Source organism: Cnephaeus nilssonii, assembly GCF_951640355.1.
Source record: "Cnephaeus nilssonii genome assembly, chromosome: 5".
Taxonomy (NCBI): domain Eukaryota; kingdom Metazoa; phylum Chordata; class Mammalia; order Chiroptera; family Vespertilionidae; genus Cnephaeus; species Cnephaeus nilssonii.
In genome coordinates, this window is record NC_137076.1 from 28,210,927 (window position 1) to 28,230,207 (window position 19,281).

A 19,281-nucleotide genomic window follows, 5' to 3' on the forward strand; every position below is an offset into this window, starting at 1 on the left:
TAGGCTCTCGGGCAACAGGTTAGGCCCTGGATAGACTAGCAGCAGAAGTAGGGACGGTGAGTGGAAGGCAGCCTGGAGCCCTGGAAGGGAGCCCTGCCAGCCCCAGCCAGGCCCTGGGACCCAAGGCAAGTCTCAGCTTCTTTGAACCTCAGTTCCTCCACTGGTTTAAAAAAACCCCAAAAACATAAATTTCCCATCATGGGCTGTTGTGAACACTGCATATTTGTAAAAAGAACTCCATACTGGTATGTGCTGCTGGTGATGTCGTCATTATTATCAGCCCCTTAGAGGCTTAGGTCAGTCCACCCATATGAAACTAGACTGAATAAACAAGAGGAGATTTCTCTTAAGAGCGATGCCGAATTGTTCCCTCCATGCTCCTGTCCAAAACATCTGCTTTAAAAACTTAACTTTCAAAACCCTAGTTTCCATATTTACTTTTACTTTGTAAATTAATACAGAGCTGTGTGACTTTTCTGGGTGTACAGCCCTGAGTTTTGACGCACACGCATGTTTGTGTAACTACTGCCACAGTCAGGATCCTGATGGTTGTCTCCCCTAAACTCCCTCCTGGTATTTGCAGTCATGACCTCCCCTCACCCACAACCCCTGGCACCCACTGACCCTTTCTCCATCACTAGAGGTTTGTTTTTCTGGGACTGTTGTATGAACAGAATCATTCAGTACTGACCTTCTGAGTTCCGCTTCTTTCACTCAGTGTGGCGCCTTTGAGATCCAGTCAAGTTGTTGCATTAGCCAGTACTTCCTCCTTCTTCGTGACTGAGTAGTATTCCTACCTATCCATTCACTAGTTGAGGGCAGTTGGGGAGATTTCCAGTTTGGGGCGATTATGTATAATGCAGCTATCAGTCCTCACCGACAGGTTTTTGTATGGACATATGTTTTCCTTTCTTTTGAGTAAATACCTACGAGCGGATTGCTGGTTGATACGGTAAGTGTGTATTTAACTTTATCAGAGATCACCAACAGTTTCCTCAAGTGGTCGTACCATTTCACATTTCCCCCAGCGATGTGTAAGAGTTCCTGTTGCTCCACTCCTCGCCAGCACTCCTTGTTGTCAGCATTTTTTCATTTTAGCCATTCTAATAGGTGTGTAGTGGTATCTCATTGTGATTGTAATTTGCATTTTCTTAATTGCTAATGATGGTAAGCAGCTTTTCACGTGCTCATTTGCCTTATATATGCTTTTGGTGATGTGTCAGTTCCAGTCATTTGCCTATTTTTTAAACTGGATTGTTAGTTTTCTTATTGTTAAATTTTGAAAATTCTTTATGTATTCTTTATAAGTCCCCTGTCAGATATGCAATTTGCGAATATTCTCTCCCAGTTTTTATAGTATCTTTTTATTCTGTTACAAGTGTCATTTGCAGAGAAAAATAATTTTTTTAAATAAAGTCTTATTTATTAATTTTTCTTTTTTGTAAAGATCACACTTTTGATGCCATACCTGAGAACTCTTTGCCTATCCCCAGGTCATAAAAATTTCCTCCTGTTTTCTTGGAATAGTTTTATAGTTTTACATTTTGTAGTTGGATCTGCTTCATTTGGGTTAACTTTTGTATAAGATGTAAGGTTTAGGTTTATTTTTTTTTTCATTTGGGTTAACTTTTGTATAAGATGTAAGGTTTAGGTTTATTTTTTTTTATTTTCGGTCGAGGTTTATTTTTATGCATATGAAACTACCAGTAGTTCCAGCATCATTTGCTGAAATGACTGACTATCCTTCCTCCATTGGATCGCTTTTGCGTCTTGGTCAAAAATCAATTGGCCTTGTGTGGATCTGTTTCAGGACATTCTATTCTGTTTCATTGATCTGTGTGCCTGTTAATTACTACAGCTTTATAGTGAGTGATTCCTCCAACTTTATTTTTCTTCAGTATTGTGTAAGCTATTTATATAAATTTAGAATTTTCTATATCTATAAAAAATTCCTAGTAAGAATTTGATTAAACAGCACTAAACCTGTAGTTCAGTTTGGGGGAGAATTGAGTTGGGTCTTTAGTCCATGAACATGGTATGCTTTCCCATTTACTTAGGTCTTCTTTTATTTCTTTCATCAGCATTTTGTAATTTTTAACGTGTAGATCCTGTACACATTCTGTTAGGCTTATACTTAAGTATGTCATGTTTTCGGTGCTATTGTAAGTGGTATTAGTCTTTATTTTATTTTATTTTATTTTTTTTTAAACCAAGCGCTGGCCAGTTTTATTAAAGAAAAATCTTGCATGATTTACTTTTCACTAATATGTTTTGGCATGCTTTTTATGATATCAGAATCACCTAGATCAATGATAGCCAGTGTGCATACTCTGTAGTATGTGCACATGCTGGACCCAATTCAGCATTATTGCCACTGTAGTGATGGACACCATGACATAGTCCTCTATTTCAGATTTCCTCAAGGCTGAACAGTGTTGGTGAGGATGACCAGTTTCACTTTGCCTGCTCATTTTCAGAGTCTGTTCGTACCCCAGCACGTACTTTTCATAACAAACTGGAGCCTAGAGTTGATTGACTCCAACAGCTTTCGTTGTCTTTGCAGCCACCATCTTCTTGCCTTACATGCAGACGGCCCCCAACCTAAAACATACAGAGCAGTGGTATTGATTTTTTAATTCCGTTTCTAACTGTTCATTGTTAGTATGTGAAAATACGGTTGATTTTTGGCTGTTGTCCTTGCATCCTGCAACCTTGTGGCACTCACTTTTTAGTTCTAAGAGTTTTTTGTTGTCTGCAAATAGAAACAATTTTACTTCCTCCTTTTCAATCTGGATAACTTTTTTTTTCTTGCCTTTTTTTGCTGGCTAGAACTCTACTATGTTGAATAGGAGCGGTGAGTGGACATCCTTTCCTTGTTCCCAGTCTTGGGGGGAAATCTTTTCATCTTTTACTGCTAAGTGTGATGTTAATTGTAGGTTTTCATAAATGCCCTATTTTGGGTTGAGGAAGTTCCCTCTATTCCTAGTTTTCAGAGAGTTTTTGGATGTTGAGTTCTGTCAAATGCTTTTTCTTCATTGATCATGAGGTTGTATTTTTTTGTTTGTTGTTGTTGTTTTAAATATATTGATTTTTTACAGAGAGGAAGGGAGAGGGATAGAGAATTAGAAACATCGATGAGAGAGAAACATCGATCAGCTGCCTCCTGCAACCAAGGTACATCCCCTTGACCAGAATCGAACGTGGGACCCTCCAGTCTGCCGGCCGACGCTCTATCCACTGAGCCAAACTGGTCAGGGCATGAGGTTGTTTTTTTCTTTACACTGTTAATATGATGGATTACATTGATTGATTTTCAATTAGAAAAAAACTTATTTTGGTGGTGGGCTAATCTGAAATAAAAGGTAATGTTTTAGCCTCGTCCCTGTTCTTTTCAGGGTGTTTTGGCATCACCCCAACATCAGAGAGGCTTGCTGTCCTCTCTCTTTCTCTGTGTAGACTACTCCCCAGAACCTGGCTTTGAGGACAGGCGTAGAGAGAAGTCACTTGCTTTCTAGAAGCTGTGATGTGTGGGGCAGTGTCCACTGTTCAATCCGAGACGCCCTAGCTTCCACCTCACCTCTCTTAGTTTTTCCAGCTGTCAGCTCAGCAGGGGCTGGGAGGACACAGGAGGCCAGACACGCTTCTCCCTTAGAGGACTGGCTAGATGGACTCAAGATTAGAGCTATTAGTGAGCAGAAAGTGTTCTTCACATGCCATGTTAACTTTCATGGATATGGCAGGCTCAGTTTTATCAGACTGCACCAGTTTATAATAGTAGAATATACTAGAATTATAGGAAACAAATTGACTGAAAAACAGCAGCATTCTCTGGTCCACACCCTCTTTGTTGCAAGCAGATGTGCAGGTAAGACTCGGGGCACTAGCTACTGTGGTTTGTTGTTTGGGTTGCCTTTAAGGAATCAAGTTTTTAATCAATTGGAAATCCATGAATGGGCTGTGTTTTAACACACATCCCCATGAAAGTCCCTAGGAAGCGATCATCTCAGATGAGAATCTGATCCCTGACTCTGCCTTCTCTGTGTTATTTATCGGCTTGGTTTTGGCATGAAACATCTCACAAGGATGCAGCTTGTGAGAGCTGAGGGCCTTTCTGGGAGCCATGAACAGAAATGGCCCAGAGGCTTGCAACAGAAATAAAATATGGCTCCTGCCCTGGCTGGCATGGATCAGTGGTTAGAGCATCAGCCAGGGCCAGGAGCCGTAGGATTGTGGTTCTGGCTAATGCTCTAACCTGAGATCCTCATACAGATAGTGTTGTATCTCGGTTGCAGGATCCCCACCTCAGTCAGGGCGAGTGCAGGAGGCAACCGGTTGATGTCTCTCACATCAATGTTTCTCTCTCTCTCTCTTCCTCTCCTACTCCTTCCACTCTCTCTCTGAAAAAAATCAATGGAAAAAATATCCTCAGGTAAGGATTAACAAAACAAACAAACAAAAAATACGGCTCCTGCATCCATCCTTTCACATCTGCCAATTCTTTCATGTTAGAGTTATGGGATTTTAAGTTAATCCTGAAAAGGGAGCATGAAGATCAAATCACCACCTATACCCTCAATAAGTGATTTCAAACTTTTGGTGACAAATTGTCTTGAGTCTTTATTTCTGGTTAAATTTTCTTTTTAATTTTTTTTTTAGAAAAGAAGGGAGAGGGCGAGAGAGAGAACCATCAGTGATGAGAGAGAATCATCGATCAGCTGCCTCCTGCATACCCCCTACTGGGGATCGAGCCCACAACCCAGGCATGTGCCCTGATTGGGAATTGAACTGTGACCTCCTGTTTCATAGGTCAATGCTCAACCACTGAGCCACACCCACTGGGCTAAATTTTCTTCATCAGTATTATAAATCTTTTTAAATTATTTTATGAGTTTATTTGAGCCAACCAGATGACATGCCAGAAAGCAAGATCTCAATTGCTCCCAGTATTATAAATCTTAAGAGTGATTTGCCCAAATGGTGAGTTTTGTTTGTTTGTTTGTTTGTTTTTAATCTTCACCTGAGGATATTTTCTCCATTGATTTTTAGAGAGAGTAGGAGGGAGAGAAGGGAGAGAGAGAGAGAGAGAGAGAGAGAGAGAGAGAGAAAAATATTGATGTGAGAGATACACATCGATTGGTTGCTTCCTGCACGCTCCCCAACCAGGGCCAGGGATCAAACCTGCAATCCAGGTACGTGCCCTTGACTATGAATCTAACCTGTGACCCTTCAGTGCACCGGCTAATGCTCTAACCACTGAGAACACCAGCTGGGGCCCAAATGGGGAGTTTTTAATAAAGTTTTCTGTTGCACTTTTTTTTTAAGTACATTGAGCAGAGATACTAACCTGAGAGGTTTGCTTTTGTCATTTCAGCTCAGGTCGGACCTCTTTGACACAACCCAAAGGGTAAAGTGCCCAGGGTGCCAAATTTAAGGAGGGTTTCACCTCCAAGTGCTGACCCTGCTCAGGCGCGACCTTGAGCATGAGCACCTCCTTAAGTTTGGTGCCCTGGGTGCCTTGTTGGCCCTACCCCAGTCCTGGCCCAGTATGGAGACTTATATGCCTCTGGCCTAATCAGATTTTTATACAGTATGCACATGTAATATTACTTACTTTAAAATGCTGAATTAACAAAATAAAGATGGACAAACAGATTTAAAATGTCCCATTTCCCTAAGCCAGCCTCCCTCTCTCCCCAGTGGTGAGCCCACTGTTCCCCCTTTTTCCTCCCTGGCCCCTAACTGCGGATGGTTGATTTCTCCAGGCGTAATTCTAGGATTTATGTTCCTGCCTCAAAATTCCCATCGTGCTGCTTCCTTCTTTTAAAATACTCCCCATTTTCTTTAAAGATCCAAAGGGGTTACTCATGCAACATCTAAGTGTTTATTTTCTCCACTTATGGTCATGTAAGTATGCTGTGTTTTAGGATGGAGGGTTAGCTACAGCAGGTTTCTGTCCTTGTCCCAACTTTTCTCTGGTCTTTCCAAGGAACATCCCTGCCCCTTCCCAGGAGGCATGGTCTACAAATTGAATTAGGGAAGACCCAGCCTGGATTAACAGATATTTCATCAATAATTGTCATTGCTGGCTCTTTGTAGGGACTACCTCTGTCTGGCAGGTCCTTTTAACAAGGTTATTATGGAATGGCCATTGGGGTAGATGCTAATAAATTTGAGGAGAAGTAACCAACACCCTCTATTAGGAGGCATTAATATAGTCCTTAATCAGGTAAAATCTTGGTAGAATTATACATGAAAGGAAAGGGTTTTTAAATTTTCTTTCACAATTTTTAAATAATTGACTAATTTTAATACACTTGGGAGCTTTAAAACTAGTCTGCTGTCTGCTATTATGTTGGGTTCTTGAGACACTGTATCTTTGATCACAAGTATTATACATTTTCTGTCTTCCACTTGAATGAGTCCTTAAAGCAGGCCTTCTGTTAACAATACATGTAGCAGAAGCAAATGATATTAAATGACCAATAAAAAGGAGTACGTGCTGCATTGCACCAAGTCCAAAGTAAAGATTAAGCGCCTGATAAATCAAGAAGCAGATGCACAAGCACATGCATAATTCTAAAATGTGAAGGAGATTACCAGAAGGTCAAAAAAGAGAAATGATTTTAGGAAAACTGCCAGGGCTGGGGTTAGGGATGGGGCACCACTGCATGCCTCCGTGGCTCTTTGGTGCTTTTTGACATACTGGCCTGTGCATGTAGCACTGATGAACTTTTAAAAATAAACTCCAGTCAAATATAAAATTCGTTTTCATTTTAAGCATATAAAAAGATTAAATCCTAACTTCTCCAGCCACCGGGACTGTTAAAGGCCCTCGGTTAGATCAAGTTCAAGGGCCAGATGCTCCTTTTCAGGGATGCGGCACGTGTCTCCCATGCTGGGCCAGGAGGCGGTGCCATAGCGCCCTCTGCTGGACGTGTGTGTGCTCTGCGCCTTCAGTCCTGACTCCTGGGCATCTGTCCTTCTGGGGCTTGACGGTGTTTTCCTGACCTTTATCGCCTTCAGATAATTAAGTGATATTTTAAAACACAGTGAGCATCTTGGGGCATTCACAGTACATTAAATTAATTTCCTGTATCTGGACTTGTCTAAATCCTATTTAATAGATATGGGTTTTTGAAGATGATCTTACACAGCAAATCTTAACTTATATTCTTTTCTTTTCCTCTGTACTCATAATACCATGATTTTCAGCAGTCAGCCTTAAATATGACCAGCGAACCTGTGGGTGTCCCCAGGATCCCTTAAGGGGCTCCACAAGGTCAAAACTTTTCATAATAATACTAAGCCAATAATACTAGTTACCATTTTCCCTGTATCATCATTTGCAGTGATTGTGCAAAATCAACACCCTTGAAACAGATGAGCACAAATCAAGGCAGGAATCAAGGCAGAGGCAATAAACTCTTCTAGAAGACATTGATCCTTTACCATTATGCTTTCAGTCGAAAAGAAAAAGAGAAATAAAATTCCAAATACCAGTTTTACTTAGGAATGTCCTTGATGAAGTAGTAAAAATTACTAATTGTATTAAATCTCAACCCTTGATTACATGACTTTTTAATATTCTGTGACAAACAGCTCTTCTGCTGTCTGCCAAAGTATGATGGCCATCTCGAGGAAAAGCTCCTGTGCAATGAGTTAAGTGAAACTAGCCACTTTTTTTGAAATGTCATTTTTCCCAGAAAGAATAACAGACACATTGTGATCATTCAGACTCAGAGACGTGGCAAATATTTTCTCAAAAATAAGTGGTGTGAACCTGGTGTATCCACAAAAACAACTGACAGATTTTGTTGCCAGTACTTTTTTAAACAAAAAAAGAGAAGAGAATTTTGAAAAACTGGTATCTTTTCCAATTAGGTTGGTAGTGATATTAACAAATGTGATTTTTCAATATTATGTAATGAAATGTGTCAACATTTGGAAGATCTGCAAACTCAGTGAATGAATATTGTCCAAGTGACCAAAGAATGATGTTAAAACCATGCATGTGAGTAAAAGATTCATTCAGATTGCAAGAGAGACTAATGGATTTTTAAATTGGTTATATCTTTTTATTGAGGTAAAATTCACGTAACATAACATTCACCATTTTAACCATTTAAAAGTGTACAATTCAATGACATTTAGTACATTCACAATGTTGTGCAACCATTACCCTATCTAGTTCCAGAACATTTTCATCTCCCCAAAAGGTAACCCTGTACCAGTTAGCAGTTACTTCCCATCCCCTTGCAACCAGTCTGCTTTCTGTCTGTGTAGATTTGCCTGTTCTGGACATTTCACATAAATGAATCATACAGTGTGTGGCCTTTTGTGTGAGATGTTTTCAGGGTCCATCCACATTGTAGCCTGTGTCATTGCTTCACTCCTTTTCATAGCTGAGTAATACTCCATAATATGGATGGTGCACACTGTGTTTATCTATTATTCTGTGATTGACATTTGGGTTTTTCCACTTTTTGCCATTATGAATAATGCTGCTATGAACATTTGTGTACAAGTTTTTGTTTAAACACCTGTTTCCAATTCTTTTGAATACATACCTAAGAGTGGAATTGCTGGGTAATATGGGTTAACTGGGTTTATGTTTAACTTTTTGAGGCACTGCCATACTGTTTTCCACAGCAGCTGCATCATTTGACATTCCACCTGCAATGTATAAGGGTTCCAATTTCTACACATTTTCCCCCAACACTTCATTATCTTCTTTTTTTTTTAGCCATATTGGTGGATATGAAGTGGTACCTCATTGTGATTTTAGTCTTGTATTTCCCTAATGATTAATGCCATTGAGGAACTTTTCATGTGCTTATTGGAGACATGCCCATTCAAGCCTTTTGCCATTTTTAATTGGGTTGTCATTTTGTTGTTGAGTTCTGAGAGTTCTTTAATATTCTAAATACAAGACTCTTATCAGATATATGACTTACTAGTATGGGAGAGTGTAGGTTGTCCTTTCACTCTCTTTATCAGTGTCATTTGGTGCATGAACGTTTTAAAAAATATTTATTTTTATTGATTCCAGAGAGGAAGGAAGAGGGAGGGAAAGAGATAGAAACATCAATGATGAGAGAGAATCATTGATCGGCTGCCTCCTGCACACCCCTCACTGGGGATCGAGCCTGCAACCCAGGCATATGCCCTGACTGGGTATCGAACCATAACCTCCTGGATCATAGGTCGATGCTCAACCACATGCCAGCTGGGCAGTGCACAAAAGTTTTTAGTTTTGATGAACTCCAGTTCATCTTTAAAATTATTTTTTAAATGTTTGTGCTTTTGATGTCATCTAAGAATCCATTGCCAAATCCAAGATTATGAAGATAACCTTGTTTTACATGATTACCTGATGTTTTTCTCTAGGAGTTTTATAGTTGTAGCTCTTTCATTTAGTTCTTTGATCCATTTTGAGTTGACTTTTGTATATGATGTAAAGGTCTACCTGTATTCTTTTGCATGTGGCCGTGCAGTTATCCCAGTGCCATTTTTTGAAAAATTTTATTTTTCCATTGAATTGTCTTGACACCCTTGTCAAAAATCAATTGACCATAGATGTATGGGATTATTTCTAGACTCTCAATTCTATCCCATTAATCTGCATTTCTATTTTTATCCCAGGAATGCACTGTTTCAGTTACTGTAACTTTGTGTTAAGTTTGAAATCGGAAGTGTGTGTCTTCCATCTTAGTTCTTTTTCAAGATTGTGTCGGCTATTGGGAGTCCTTTGCAATGCCATATGAATTTTAGGATCAATTTGTCTATTTCTGTAAAGCAGTTGGAAGTTTACAGGGATTTCATTGGTTCTATAGATCATTTTGGAGAGTATTGCCATATTATCAATATTAAGTCTTTCAATCCATGAACATAGGCTATCTTTCTGTTTATCTTTAGTTTCTTTCAACAGTGTTTTATAGTTTTCGTTGTACAAGTATTTCACCTCCTGGGTTAAATTTATTCCTAGGTATTTATTCTCTTTGATACTATTGTAAGTAGGGTTGTTTTCTTAATTTCCTCTTTACAGTGTTCATTACTCAGAAATGTAATTGATTTTTGTATGTTGCTCTTATATACTGCAACTTATATGAATTCATTTATGAACGCTAATTGTCTTTTATGGATCATTTAAGATTTTTTATATTTAAGATCATGGTGTCTGCAAATAGAGATAGTTTCATTTCTTCCTCTCCCATTTGGCTACCTTTTATTTGTTATTGTTTTCCAATTGCCCTGGCCGGAACTTCCGGTACAATGTTGAATAGAAAATGGCAAGAGTGTACATAAACAACAGTGGTTGTCCCATACACTGAAAGGTCATGGCACTTCAGATTTCTGGTGAAGGCACTTACCCAGGTTGTGGGTTCCATCCCTGTTTGGGGCGTGTACGGGAGGCAACTGATGGATGTTTCTTTCTCTCCTTTCTCTAAAATCAATGGGAAACAAAAAAAAGAAATAAAAAAAAAATAAAATAAAAAAAATAAAAATAAAATCAATGGGAAACATATCCTCAGGTGAGGATTTGAAAAAAAAAAAAAGAAGTGATGGGTAACACAGTATTCCTCTCATTCCTGAACCCAGCCCCGCTGCACTTTCTGGAATACTTGTTCAATCTGCTTTTTTGCAGAAGCATTGCTGAAGTCTTTGCCTTTCCTGGTATTTGAGGACAGACAGCGTATGCTTTAGGTTCATTGCTTTTCCTTGCAGTTCTCTGCCTATTGTGGTGGGCCACAGCAGAGTTTCAATTTCCATGTACAAGTCAAGGTCAAATTCAGCACATACAAACGTGGTAGCCACACACAGTGGGGTGTTCCTTCCTTTGCTTAGACCTGTGGCACCACTTCAGTCCTCAAGTCCATGAGATCCTTAGAACCCAACTAAAAAGTCCACTCCCCCAGGAAGGCCTGCTTGATAGCTCCATTCTCATTGCCGCATATTCCTCTTTGCACAGCTCACACTTCATAAACATCCAGGAGCTTATCTCTGTGACATATCCAGTGACCCCAGGGTCCAATGCCTCTGATGGCAGGGCCTGGGTCTTTGTCCTTGTTGGTATTTTCCCAAAGCATCCAGGAGAGAGACTCTGGATTTGTGACAGGACAGGCTGGCCAGGAAGTCAGTGCTACTAACTGTCCTTGGGCTCTGTTGGTCATCTGATTCTCCCTAGCAACAGATGACGTGTGTGGGGAGCAGCAGGTGATTATTCTCTGGCTTTGCTCACATTTGAATGTATGCAGCGACTCAGTGTTCATGGTGTGCCTGTGCACATGAAGCCCGTGTTCACATCACAACTTCATCCGCTGCGTGTGCTCCTCGGGCTCCTGGGCTCATCTGCATGTAACGAAGTAACACGCCTGGCTGTAGCTTCAACTCACGACTTAACCCATCTCCCCTGCCTGCATTAAGCCTTATTTTTATTTTGTAGGCGCTTGAATCATTTATTTGGATATTAATAAAAACAAGTCTTGGCTGATGCTAACCATCTGATTTCCCCCCCCCCCTTTTTTTTTCCATTTTGTTTTGTTTTGTTTCTGCACACATTTTCTTTAGCTTGAAATGGCGATCGAAAACCTCCAAAAAAGCGAAGGGATCACATCACACAAAAGCGGTTTACTCAACAGCCATGTAAGTGTGTGTCGCCTGGTGGTCTGCCCCACTGTGCACGTACCTGCATGGGCATTTCAAAAATAAGTGAAGGAAATGACTTGATACCTTTAAAATGTTGAAAAGGGGAGAAAAGCCAGCCTAGAGTTCTATATGCAGCAAAAATATCCTACAATGTAAAGGGGATGGAGGCAAGTTCTTCATTCCTAAAGGTAGATGATCGGAGTGCCTACTTCTTCAGGGGCATGTTATAAGGATTAGATTATTTAATACACGTGACATGCTTCCAACAATGCCTGGCAGATCACAGCATTATAAATAAAGTTAATACTAAAATAAGTAACAATAACAAAGTATGACACAGGATAGGGAATGCTATAAAGTTTCATAGCTAAGTTTCCTATGATCAGCTGTTTGGGGGGAAAAAGGTAATTTGAGAAAAATTCAAAGCAACACATTCCTACTAATTTGGGCTTTGTAAAAAATCTTTCTCCTTCACTTACCTCCTGGGGAAAACCGTGATTGTGGGTCTCATGCCAGGAGGAGGCAAACGTCTTTGTCACTGGGCAGCCTCATGGGGCAAGATGGCACTGGTGATGGTTAAGAGTCTCTATTTCCTGGGACAGTTTAGAAGGAAAGCTGTGGTCTCCTCACGCTCCTTCCTTTTCCCTCTACTCCTCCTAATGCTCTCAATTTAGCTTTATGTGGAACTGGAAATTAAAAGTAGGACAGGCCACTGAAGTCAGAATGTGCTTCTCAAGCACTTAGGTTGGGATTTGACCCCAAATGTCTTTAATTCTCTTGAGAATTAAAACATCAAGTAAAAGAAGTCCCCTGTAGTCAATCACGATCCTAACTGTGGCCCCATCAAGACTTTCGTACTGGCCAAGTGTTGCCTGAAAGGCAGTGGTTCTGAGGCAGAGCGGAGCTAGAGAAAGGCCCCAAAACTTCTGGGTTTATGGGGTGGCACAGGCAAGGCCAGCTGCTCTAGGCACACGTGATGAGGGTCGGCACTCCTCAGCCTCGGAGGCAGATTACTAGAAGGAACAGCAGCCTCACGGAGTTGTCTCAGGAAAAACACAGAAGACCGCATCAGGCCCCTCCCCAGCCCCCCCCCCCAGGCTAGGTGGGTCATGGCCACCCTGTTGCCCATCACTGCTGGACAGTGTCACCTGTGGGCACAGCTGGGGAGGGAAATTCTTCAGTGAGGGCTTGGAGGGAAGGATACCTATCCCCACCCTGCCGAGCGCACTGGTTAGAAGGTGTGCAGAACGACAGTCTACTCCAGGGACCATCTCTGTTCAAAGGGACAGGCTTGCTTCAGTTGTCAAGCAGGCATACATGGCCACGTCAGCCTGTGGGCCCGGCGCTAGGTCAGCCCTGGGGAGAGCCATGTGAGGAAGGCAGGATGGGGGCACAGACCCCAGCAGACAACAGGTGGGTCCGTGGGAATTTTAAAATGTCTCGGGAAACGCATGTGCTGCTGGTCTGGCTACAGGGCTGCTCCTGGCTTTCTAACACTTTTCTTTTGGAAGGCAGACTTTCCTGGTGCTTCCAGCCAGTTTATATTCCTGAGTTGAGTTCCGAGCAGGAAAATCTCCCCGTGTTTGTTTTCTCCCTGCTGATCTGTGGTTGAGCCTCCTTCCATCAGGAGCTGTGAGCAGGAGCTGGGGCTTGGCAATTTGGAGTCAAAGGGAATAGGCAGAATTTTCTAAAGAGTTGACCATGCACGCTGGGTGGAGTCCCCTGGAGCTGTCCTTGCAGATGTGAGAGCGGGAGGAAGGGGTAAAGAGATGGGCAGTGTGTCCTGTTGACACCTGTCATAGTCTCAGCTGGCTGAGCCTGCCCTCTGGCCAGCTGGCTACGCTCACTTGTGATAGTTGTCACCACGGCTGCCTACATCTAAAATCGCTTTAGTATTGGCGACAGGGGCCACAATCCCCAATCCTTTGCCAGCCCAATCCAGAGCAGATGAGCCTGGCTGGGGGGCAAGGGGCTGTCACAGTGTCCCCCAGCATTGGGGCTGTGGGAGCAAAAGGAACAAGAGCTTGGACTGTGAGGGCAGGAGCTCGGTGGTGTGAGAAAACCCGCCTACACAAACCAGTCTTCCCAGGAAGCCAGGGCAGAGGTTTACCTCTGAAACTACTACTGTGTCCTTCCCATGCGCCGTCTTGGGGTGGGTGCAGGTGGTGATGCCTAGAGCCCAGGAGGGCGGGACAGCATGTTCCAGATCCAGCCGATGTCAGGGTCCCCCCAGAGCTTCCCATGCTGCCCTTGGGGGCTCAGACCTAGGGGTCTGCAGGTTGAAGGAACCTTACAGCCTAAAGTGGAAATCCCACAGGAAGGAGGCCTCAAGTGAGCAGTCTCTAAAATAGGGGTGGCTGTGATTTGGTGGCATGAAAACAAGGGATAGCTGTTTCAGAGGAAGGAGGTGATGAAGATGGTGCTGGGGATGAAAACACCTTCACCCCTTGTTGTCACTGTGGCCTCCAACTTACATGCCTGGCCTCAGTCAGGGTCCCCCATCAAGAGCATTGGAGGTGCCAGGCTTCTCCCAGAACCACCACCCTACTGTCTCCCAGATCACTGTGTTAGAAGCTCCCTACCCCCCTGCCCTGGCACTCACTGACCCAAGAACCCCACACATGTTCACCAAGTCACTGTTATGGGGCGGCAGCCACTGTCTACTAAAATGAACTCTTATTTCCAAACCCTGCTTTTATTAATTGTATTCAGATTATATGATGTCTTTGTAGTTAATCTTCACCAGATTATATATATATATATATATATTTTTTTTTCCCCATTGATTTTTAGAGAGAGTGGAAGGGAGGGGGAGAGAGAGAAACATCAATATGAGAGAGACACATCGATTGGTTGCCGCCCACACTCACCCCTACCAGGGCCTAAGATCGAGCCTGCAACCCAGGTACTTAATGCTCTTGACTGGAATTAAACCTGAGACCTTTTAGTCCGAGGACCATCTTTCCACTGAGTCAAACTGGCTAGGGCCTATATGACTTTTTAATTTAAAAAAACACACAAATTGTCAAAGATCCTTTAGCCTTTAGTTGATGGCCAACCACAGGCCGGTATAATGACAAAGCTGTCACCTTCAGACTAAGATGGGGCTTGGCTAGAGTGGCAGCTTCATGGGATGGATCCCTTGTCCAGAAGTTGTTCCAAATTATTGTGGCAAATGCCTAGCAGTGGTCTTGACAGGACCATTATTTCTTCACTATTCCTGACTCACCCTCCCTGCCTTGCTGACCCCATCCCTGCTGCTGTCAGGACAGGTTGTTTTCCTGCAGGGCATCTGCCTGGACCCCTCTCCCAACTCCACATTTTAGTGTCCAGAGCTGAGCCCTGACACCCCCCTCACCCCTCCTCCTCTCACCATTGTCCCTGCTCACCAAGTACTTCCAGTGCTCAACTTTGCCTTACGCCTCCTCCTGCACCTCACCTCCTGATGCTCCTTGACGTCACCTTCAGAACCATCCACAATCAGACACTTCTCCCACTTCTACCACTATGGCCACACACACACACACACCATATCTCCCATGGATTGTCGAGCCAACCCTCTGCTCCCAGGCCCTTCTCATGCCAGCCACCAGAGTGATCCTACTAAAACCTAAGTCAGATCCTTGCACCTCTCTGCTCAGAAGCCTGCAGGGCCCCCATTGCCCTCCAAGTAGAAGCCAAGTTCACGGAATGGCCTTGCAGGACCTCTCCATCCCTTCCCTGCTCTCAACTCCTCCCTCTCTCCTCCTTGCTCACTCAGCTCCAGCCACACAGACCTCCTCACTGTTCCTCCAACACCCAGGCACAGTCCTGCCTCAGGGCCTTTGAATGGGCTGTTCCTTTGCCTGAGACACTTCCCCAATGGCTCCCTCCCCCAACTTCTTCATGTCTTTACTCATTTGCCCCTCAAATCAGTTTCCCTTCATGGTAACTTCTCAATGCCAAAGAGAGAGGAAGTGTAACCAACTATTCTTTTGGAGAGTAGTTTCAGTTCTCCCTGTAGTCACTTCTACTTGAAGGAAGATAACTGCATTTTTAATCTCATGATGACCTTGATGTCAGCTCAACAGAATCACCCAAACAGAGAAGTCTACTTTCAATTTAAATACCATGGAGTTGGGGGAATGGAATCATATTTCCCAAACCTTTCTCTTTACATATGAGTCGGTCTCCCCCGAAGTTCTCTTTCTAACCATTACCTTCGGTAATGGGCCAGGTATTGAACAGTGGGCCAGATATTAGCCTTCCTCACTCAGGACCCCTGGTGCAGTGCCCCTTCCAGCCCACCACCCACGCAGTATGCCCGCCCTCTAGCCCAGGACCAGTGTCATCACGTGGCTCCTGCCCCATCCACCATCGTTGTCAGTGGGGTTGTCTGGACAGAGGTGGCAGCTTAGATAGACCCTTACCTCCCACAGTGATCCTGGATCCTTCACAGGATCCTGCCTCAGGCTGGTTCCTGTGCACGTGGCTCCTGCCTGTCCCCAAAGCCCGTGCGTGATAAAGGCCTTCTGTACTCACACAGCAGTGGAAGCCAGAATCAAACTACAGCTTTGGGGGCATTGTGCTTGGGGCTCCCAGGCAGTCGTGTTGCCCCATGTGGGGACTTAGCTTTCTACAAGGGCGGCTCCTGCCTGTCCAACACTAGTGACCTTTGGGGGCAGCAACTTCAACTTTTGATTCTTTTTCCTGCCTTGGCCTGAGCACAAAGTCCGGCACATAGCCTCATAGGTATTTCCTGCAGTTTTCATCTATGCTCCGCTCGGTCAGGACCTGCAGGAGATATTAGTCCGTCTCCATGGACAACTGGCCAGTGCAGGGCATGGTGCTCACGGGCCCCTGAGTTTTCTTGAATCTGCCTCTTTCTCGTCATCAGAATTGATCTTTGTTCCCATGGGTTTAGGAGACATTGGGTGTTTAAGCGTCGGGGGCGTGTGCATGTTTAAATGATTATAAGGACAAATTGTATGAGGTCTCCATCCATGCATATTTTTCTCAAGTCAAGGAGAATGAAAATTGAAGGAATAAAGAAGCAGGTGAAAAGAAGCTACTAAGTAACATGCCCAGAATCTTTTGAATCCAAATCCATGACAGTAGCAGTGAATTTCCTCACCATGTGAAGTGAAGGGAAAGCATGTGGTTAGCATTTTGGTGTTAGGGGAATCTGACAGTCAGGACTGTGTCTCTTTCTCCAGCTCCAGTGGCTGTTAGATAATTACGAAACTGCTGAAGGCGTCAGTCTCCCCCGAAGTTCTCTTTATAACCATTACCTTCGGCACTGCCAGGAGCACAAGCTGGACCCTGTGAATGCCGCCTCTTTTGGGAAACTGATTCGCTCCGTGTTTATGGGCCTGAGGACGCGGCGGCTGGGTACCAGGTGGGTAGAAGGGGGTGTCTGACAGCCCGCACATCCACCCGTTCTTCCTCTTTCTTTATATAGAAATCAAGCTTTTGGAGAACAGTGGGCTTCCTCCTCCTGCCCACACTTCCTGACTGACATGCCTCTGGGTGGACTTGGAGCTGCCCCAAATTGGTGGCAGCATTGGCCTGGCCAGGGCCAGGGTGCGGGCTGTGGTTCAGTTCTCTTCAGGTGACAGGACACAGGGGTTCGCTTCAGCTCTCTCTTTGTTTGAAATTTTTCATAATATTAGGTTTTTTAAAAGCTGCCTCGGGATTATCTAATGGAGTTGGATTTACTATTTCTTGATGCCTTTCGCTATACTTGGACCAACCTACCATGGCCTGCCCTTGGCCTATAGCTGCCAGGGAATCTCATGTGTCAGACTTCACCAGACAATAACGCGAACACGCCTCTCACTAGAAAAAAAGTGGCCACAGTCTCCTTAAAGTGAGTGACCTAGAGATCATGTGGCCGTGATCAGTGACAGGCCTAGCACTTGCTTTCAGTGAAGTCGTATAGAAGTGGGTGGCAGGGAACATTCATGCCCTCTCAGAAGCCAGCATCCTGGCCAAGAGAACAGGCAAGTCTTCTCTTGTCCTCTGCCACTTTGATCCTTGACAGAGAATATCTTTACAGCACATAGCTACGGAACTGGTTTTCTGACTGCAGGACTTCTCAGAGCTTTTATCATACTAAAGTACAAGAGGGGAACCTCCCAGAGGGGGAGGTAGTGTGCAGAATTTTCTAAACATCTCTGGCCACGGGGCAGCTTGTAAGCATTTCCCACAAGGTCCAGAAAACACTGAACCCAAGGGCCCAAAGTGCAGGTGCCAAAACAGAGCACCCCCTGTCCTTTAGGACGAGCTGACCTCGGGTGCTTGGTTTCTAGGGGCAACTCAAAATATCATTACTATGGGATCCGTCTAAAGCCGGACTCGCCCCTGAACCGGCTGCAGGAGGACACCCAGTACATGGCCATGCGGCAGCAGCCTGTGCATCAGAAACCGAGGTGAGTTACCGGGTTGAGTCTGGCCTGAGGAAGGGGACAGGGCCTGGGTTTTTCTAGGGAGAACACTGGGAGGATGTTTCTCAAACATTAAATACATTCGTATGAGGGGACTCCCATTCTGCAGTGGAGGAAACAAGCTCATTAACCTCAGTCTCCAGTGTCCTGGGAGAGTCAAGACATTCACCTCCACTGACATGAAGGGAGGCCAGCAGGATGCAACCTCAAGCTAACAGAAATGACGGAGTGTTCTCTTTTTTAAAAAAATAGACATTATTTTTTAGAGTGGTGTTAGGTCACAGCAAAATTGAGTGAAAGATACATATACTTCCTGCCTCACACACGCACAGCCTCCCCACTATCCACATCCCCCGCCAGAGTGGCACCTTTGTTCCAGTCGATGACCCCAATAAAGTTTCAGTTGATGACCCCAATAAATCAATGACTCCAACAGCAGATGAATGGATCATTAAAATGTAATATACATACCGGTATATATGCAATAGAATAGGATTCAGCCATAAAGAGAAAGGACATCTGACACATGACAATAGGGATGAACCTGGAGGATATTATGCTCAGTGAGAGAAGCCAGACACAAAAGGACAAATATTGTAGGAGGTCCAGACATAGGAGGTCCCTAGAAGAGTCAGATCCACAGAGAGAGAAAGTAGATGGTAGGAGCCAGGAGCTGGGGAAGGGCAGGGATGGGTTAGTGTTTAATGGGGACATAGTTTTAGTTTGGAAAGATAGAAAGTTCTGGAGGGGGATGGTGGTGATGGTTGTACAACTATGTGAATGTACTTAATGTCACTGAGCTATACACTTAAAAAGTATTAAGGTGGTACATTTTGTTATGTATATTTGACCACAATTATTTTAAAACTAGAGGCCCGGTGCACGAAAATCATGAGGGGGTGTGTGTGGGGGAGAAGCTCCCTCAGCCCAGCCTGCATCCTCTCACAATCCGGGACCCCCTGCGGGATCGGGTCTAAACCGACAGTCGGACATCCCTCTTGCAATCTGAGACTGCTGACTCCTAACCACTAGCCTGCCTGCCTGCCTGCCTGATCGCCCCTAACCATTCTGCCTGCCTGCCTGATCACCCCTAACTGCCTCTGCCTCGGTCCCCGCTGCTGCGGCTTCATCCGGAAGGATGTCCGGAAGGTCATTCGTCTGTCCGATCTAATTAGCATATTACGATTTTATTATAGATTATACACACACA

General features: G+C 43.9%; 1 protein-coding gene and 1 pseudogene across 11 annotated transcripts in view; one reads left to right on the forward strand and one right to left on the reverse strand.

Annotated features, from left to right (window-relative positions):
- The window catches only part of RFX2 (regulatory factor X2), a 97,235-nt gene that overhangs the window by 58,513 nt on the left and 19,441 nt on the right, over positions 1-19,281 (forward strand). For 8 of the 10 annotated variants that reach the window (XM_079772017.1, XM_079772018.1, XM_079772020.1 and 5 more), the window contains 3 exons: positions 11,569-11,643; positions 16,842-17,023; positions 17,937-18,056. In XM_079772017.1, coding sequence (XP_079628143.1) covers positions 11,569-11,643; positions 16,842-17,023; positions 17,937-18,056 — 377 coding nt within the window. The remainder of the gene's footprint in view (positions 1-11,568; positions 11,644-16,841; positions 17,024-17,936; positions 18,057-19,281) is intronic. The other 2 variants (XM_079772016.1, XM_079772021.1) reach the window with 1 other exon arrangement.
- Positions 6-4,294, reverse strand: LOC307099918 (large ribosomal subunit protein eL30-like; annotated as a pseudogene). Its single transcript has one exon. The product of its transcript is annotated as a large ribosomal subunit protein eL30-like (transcript).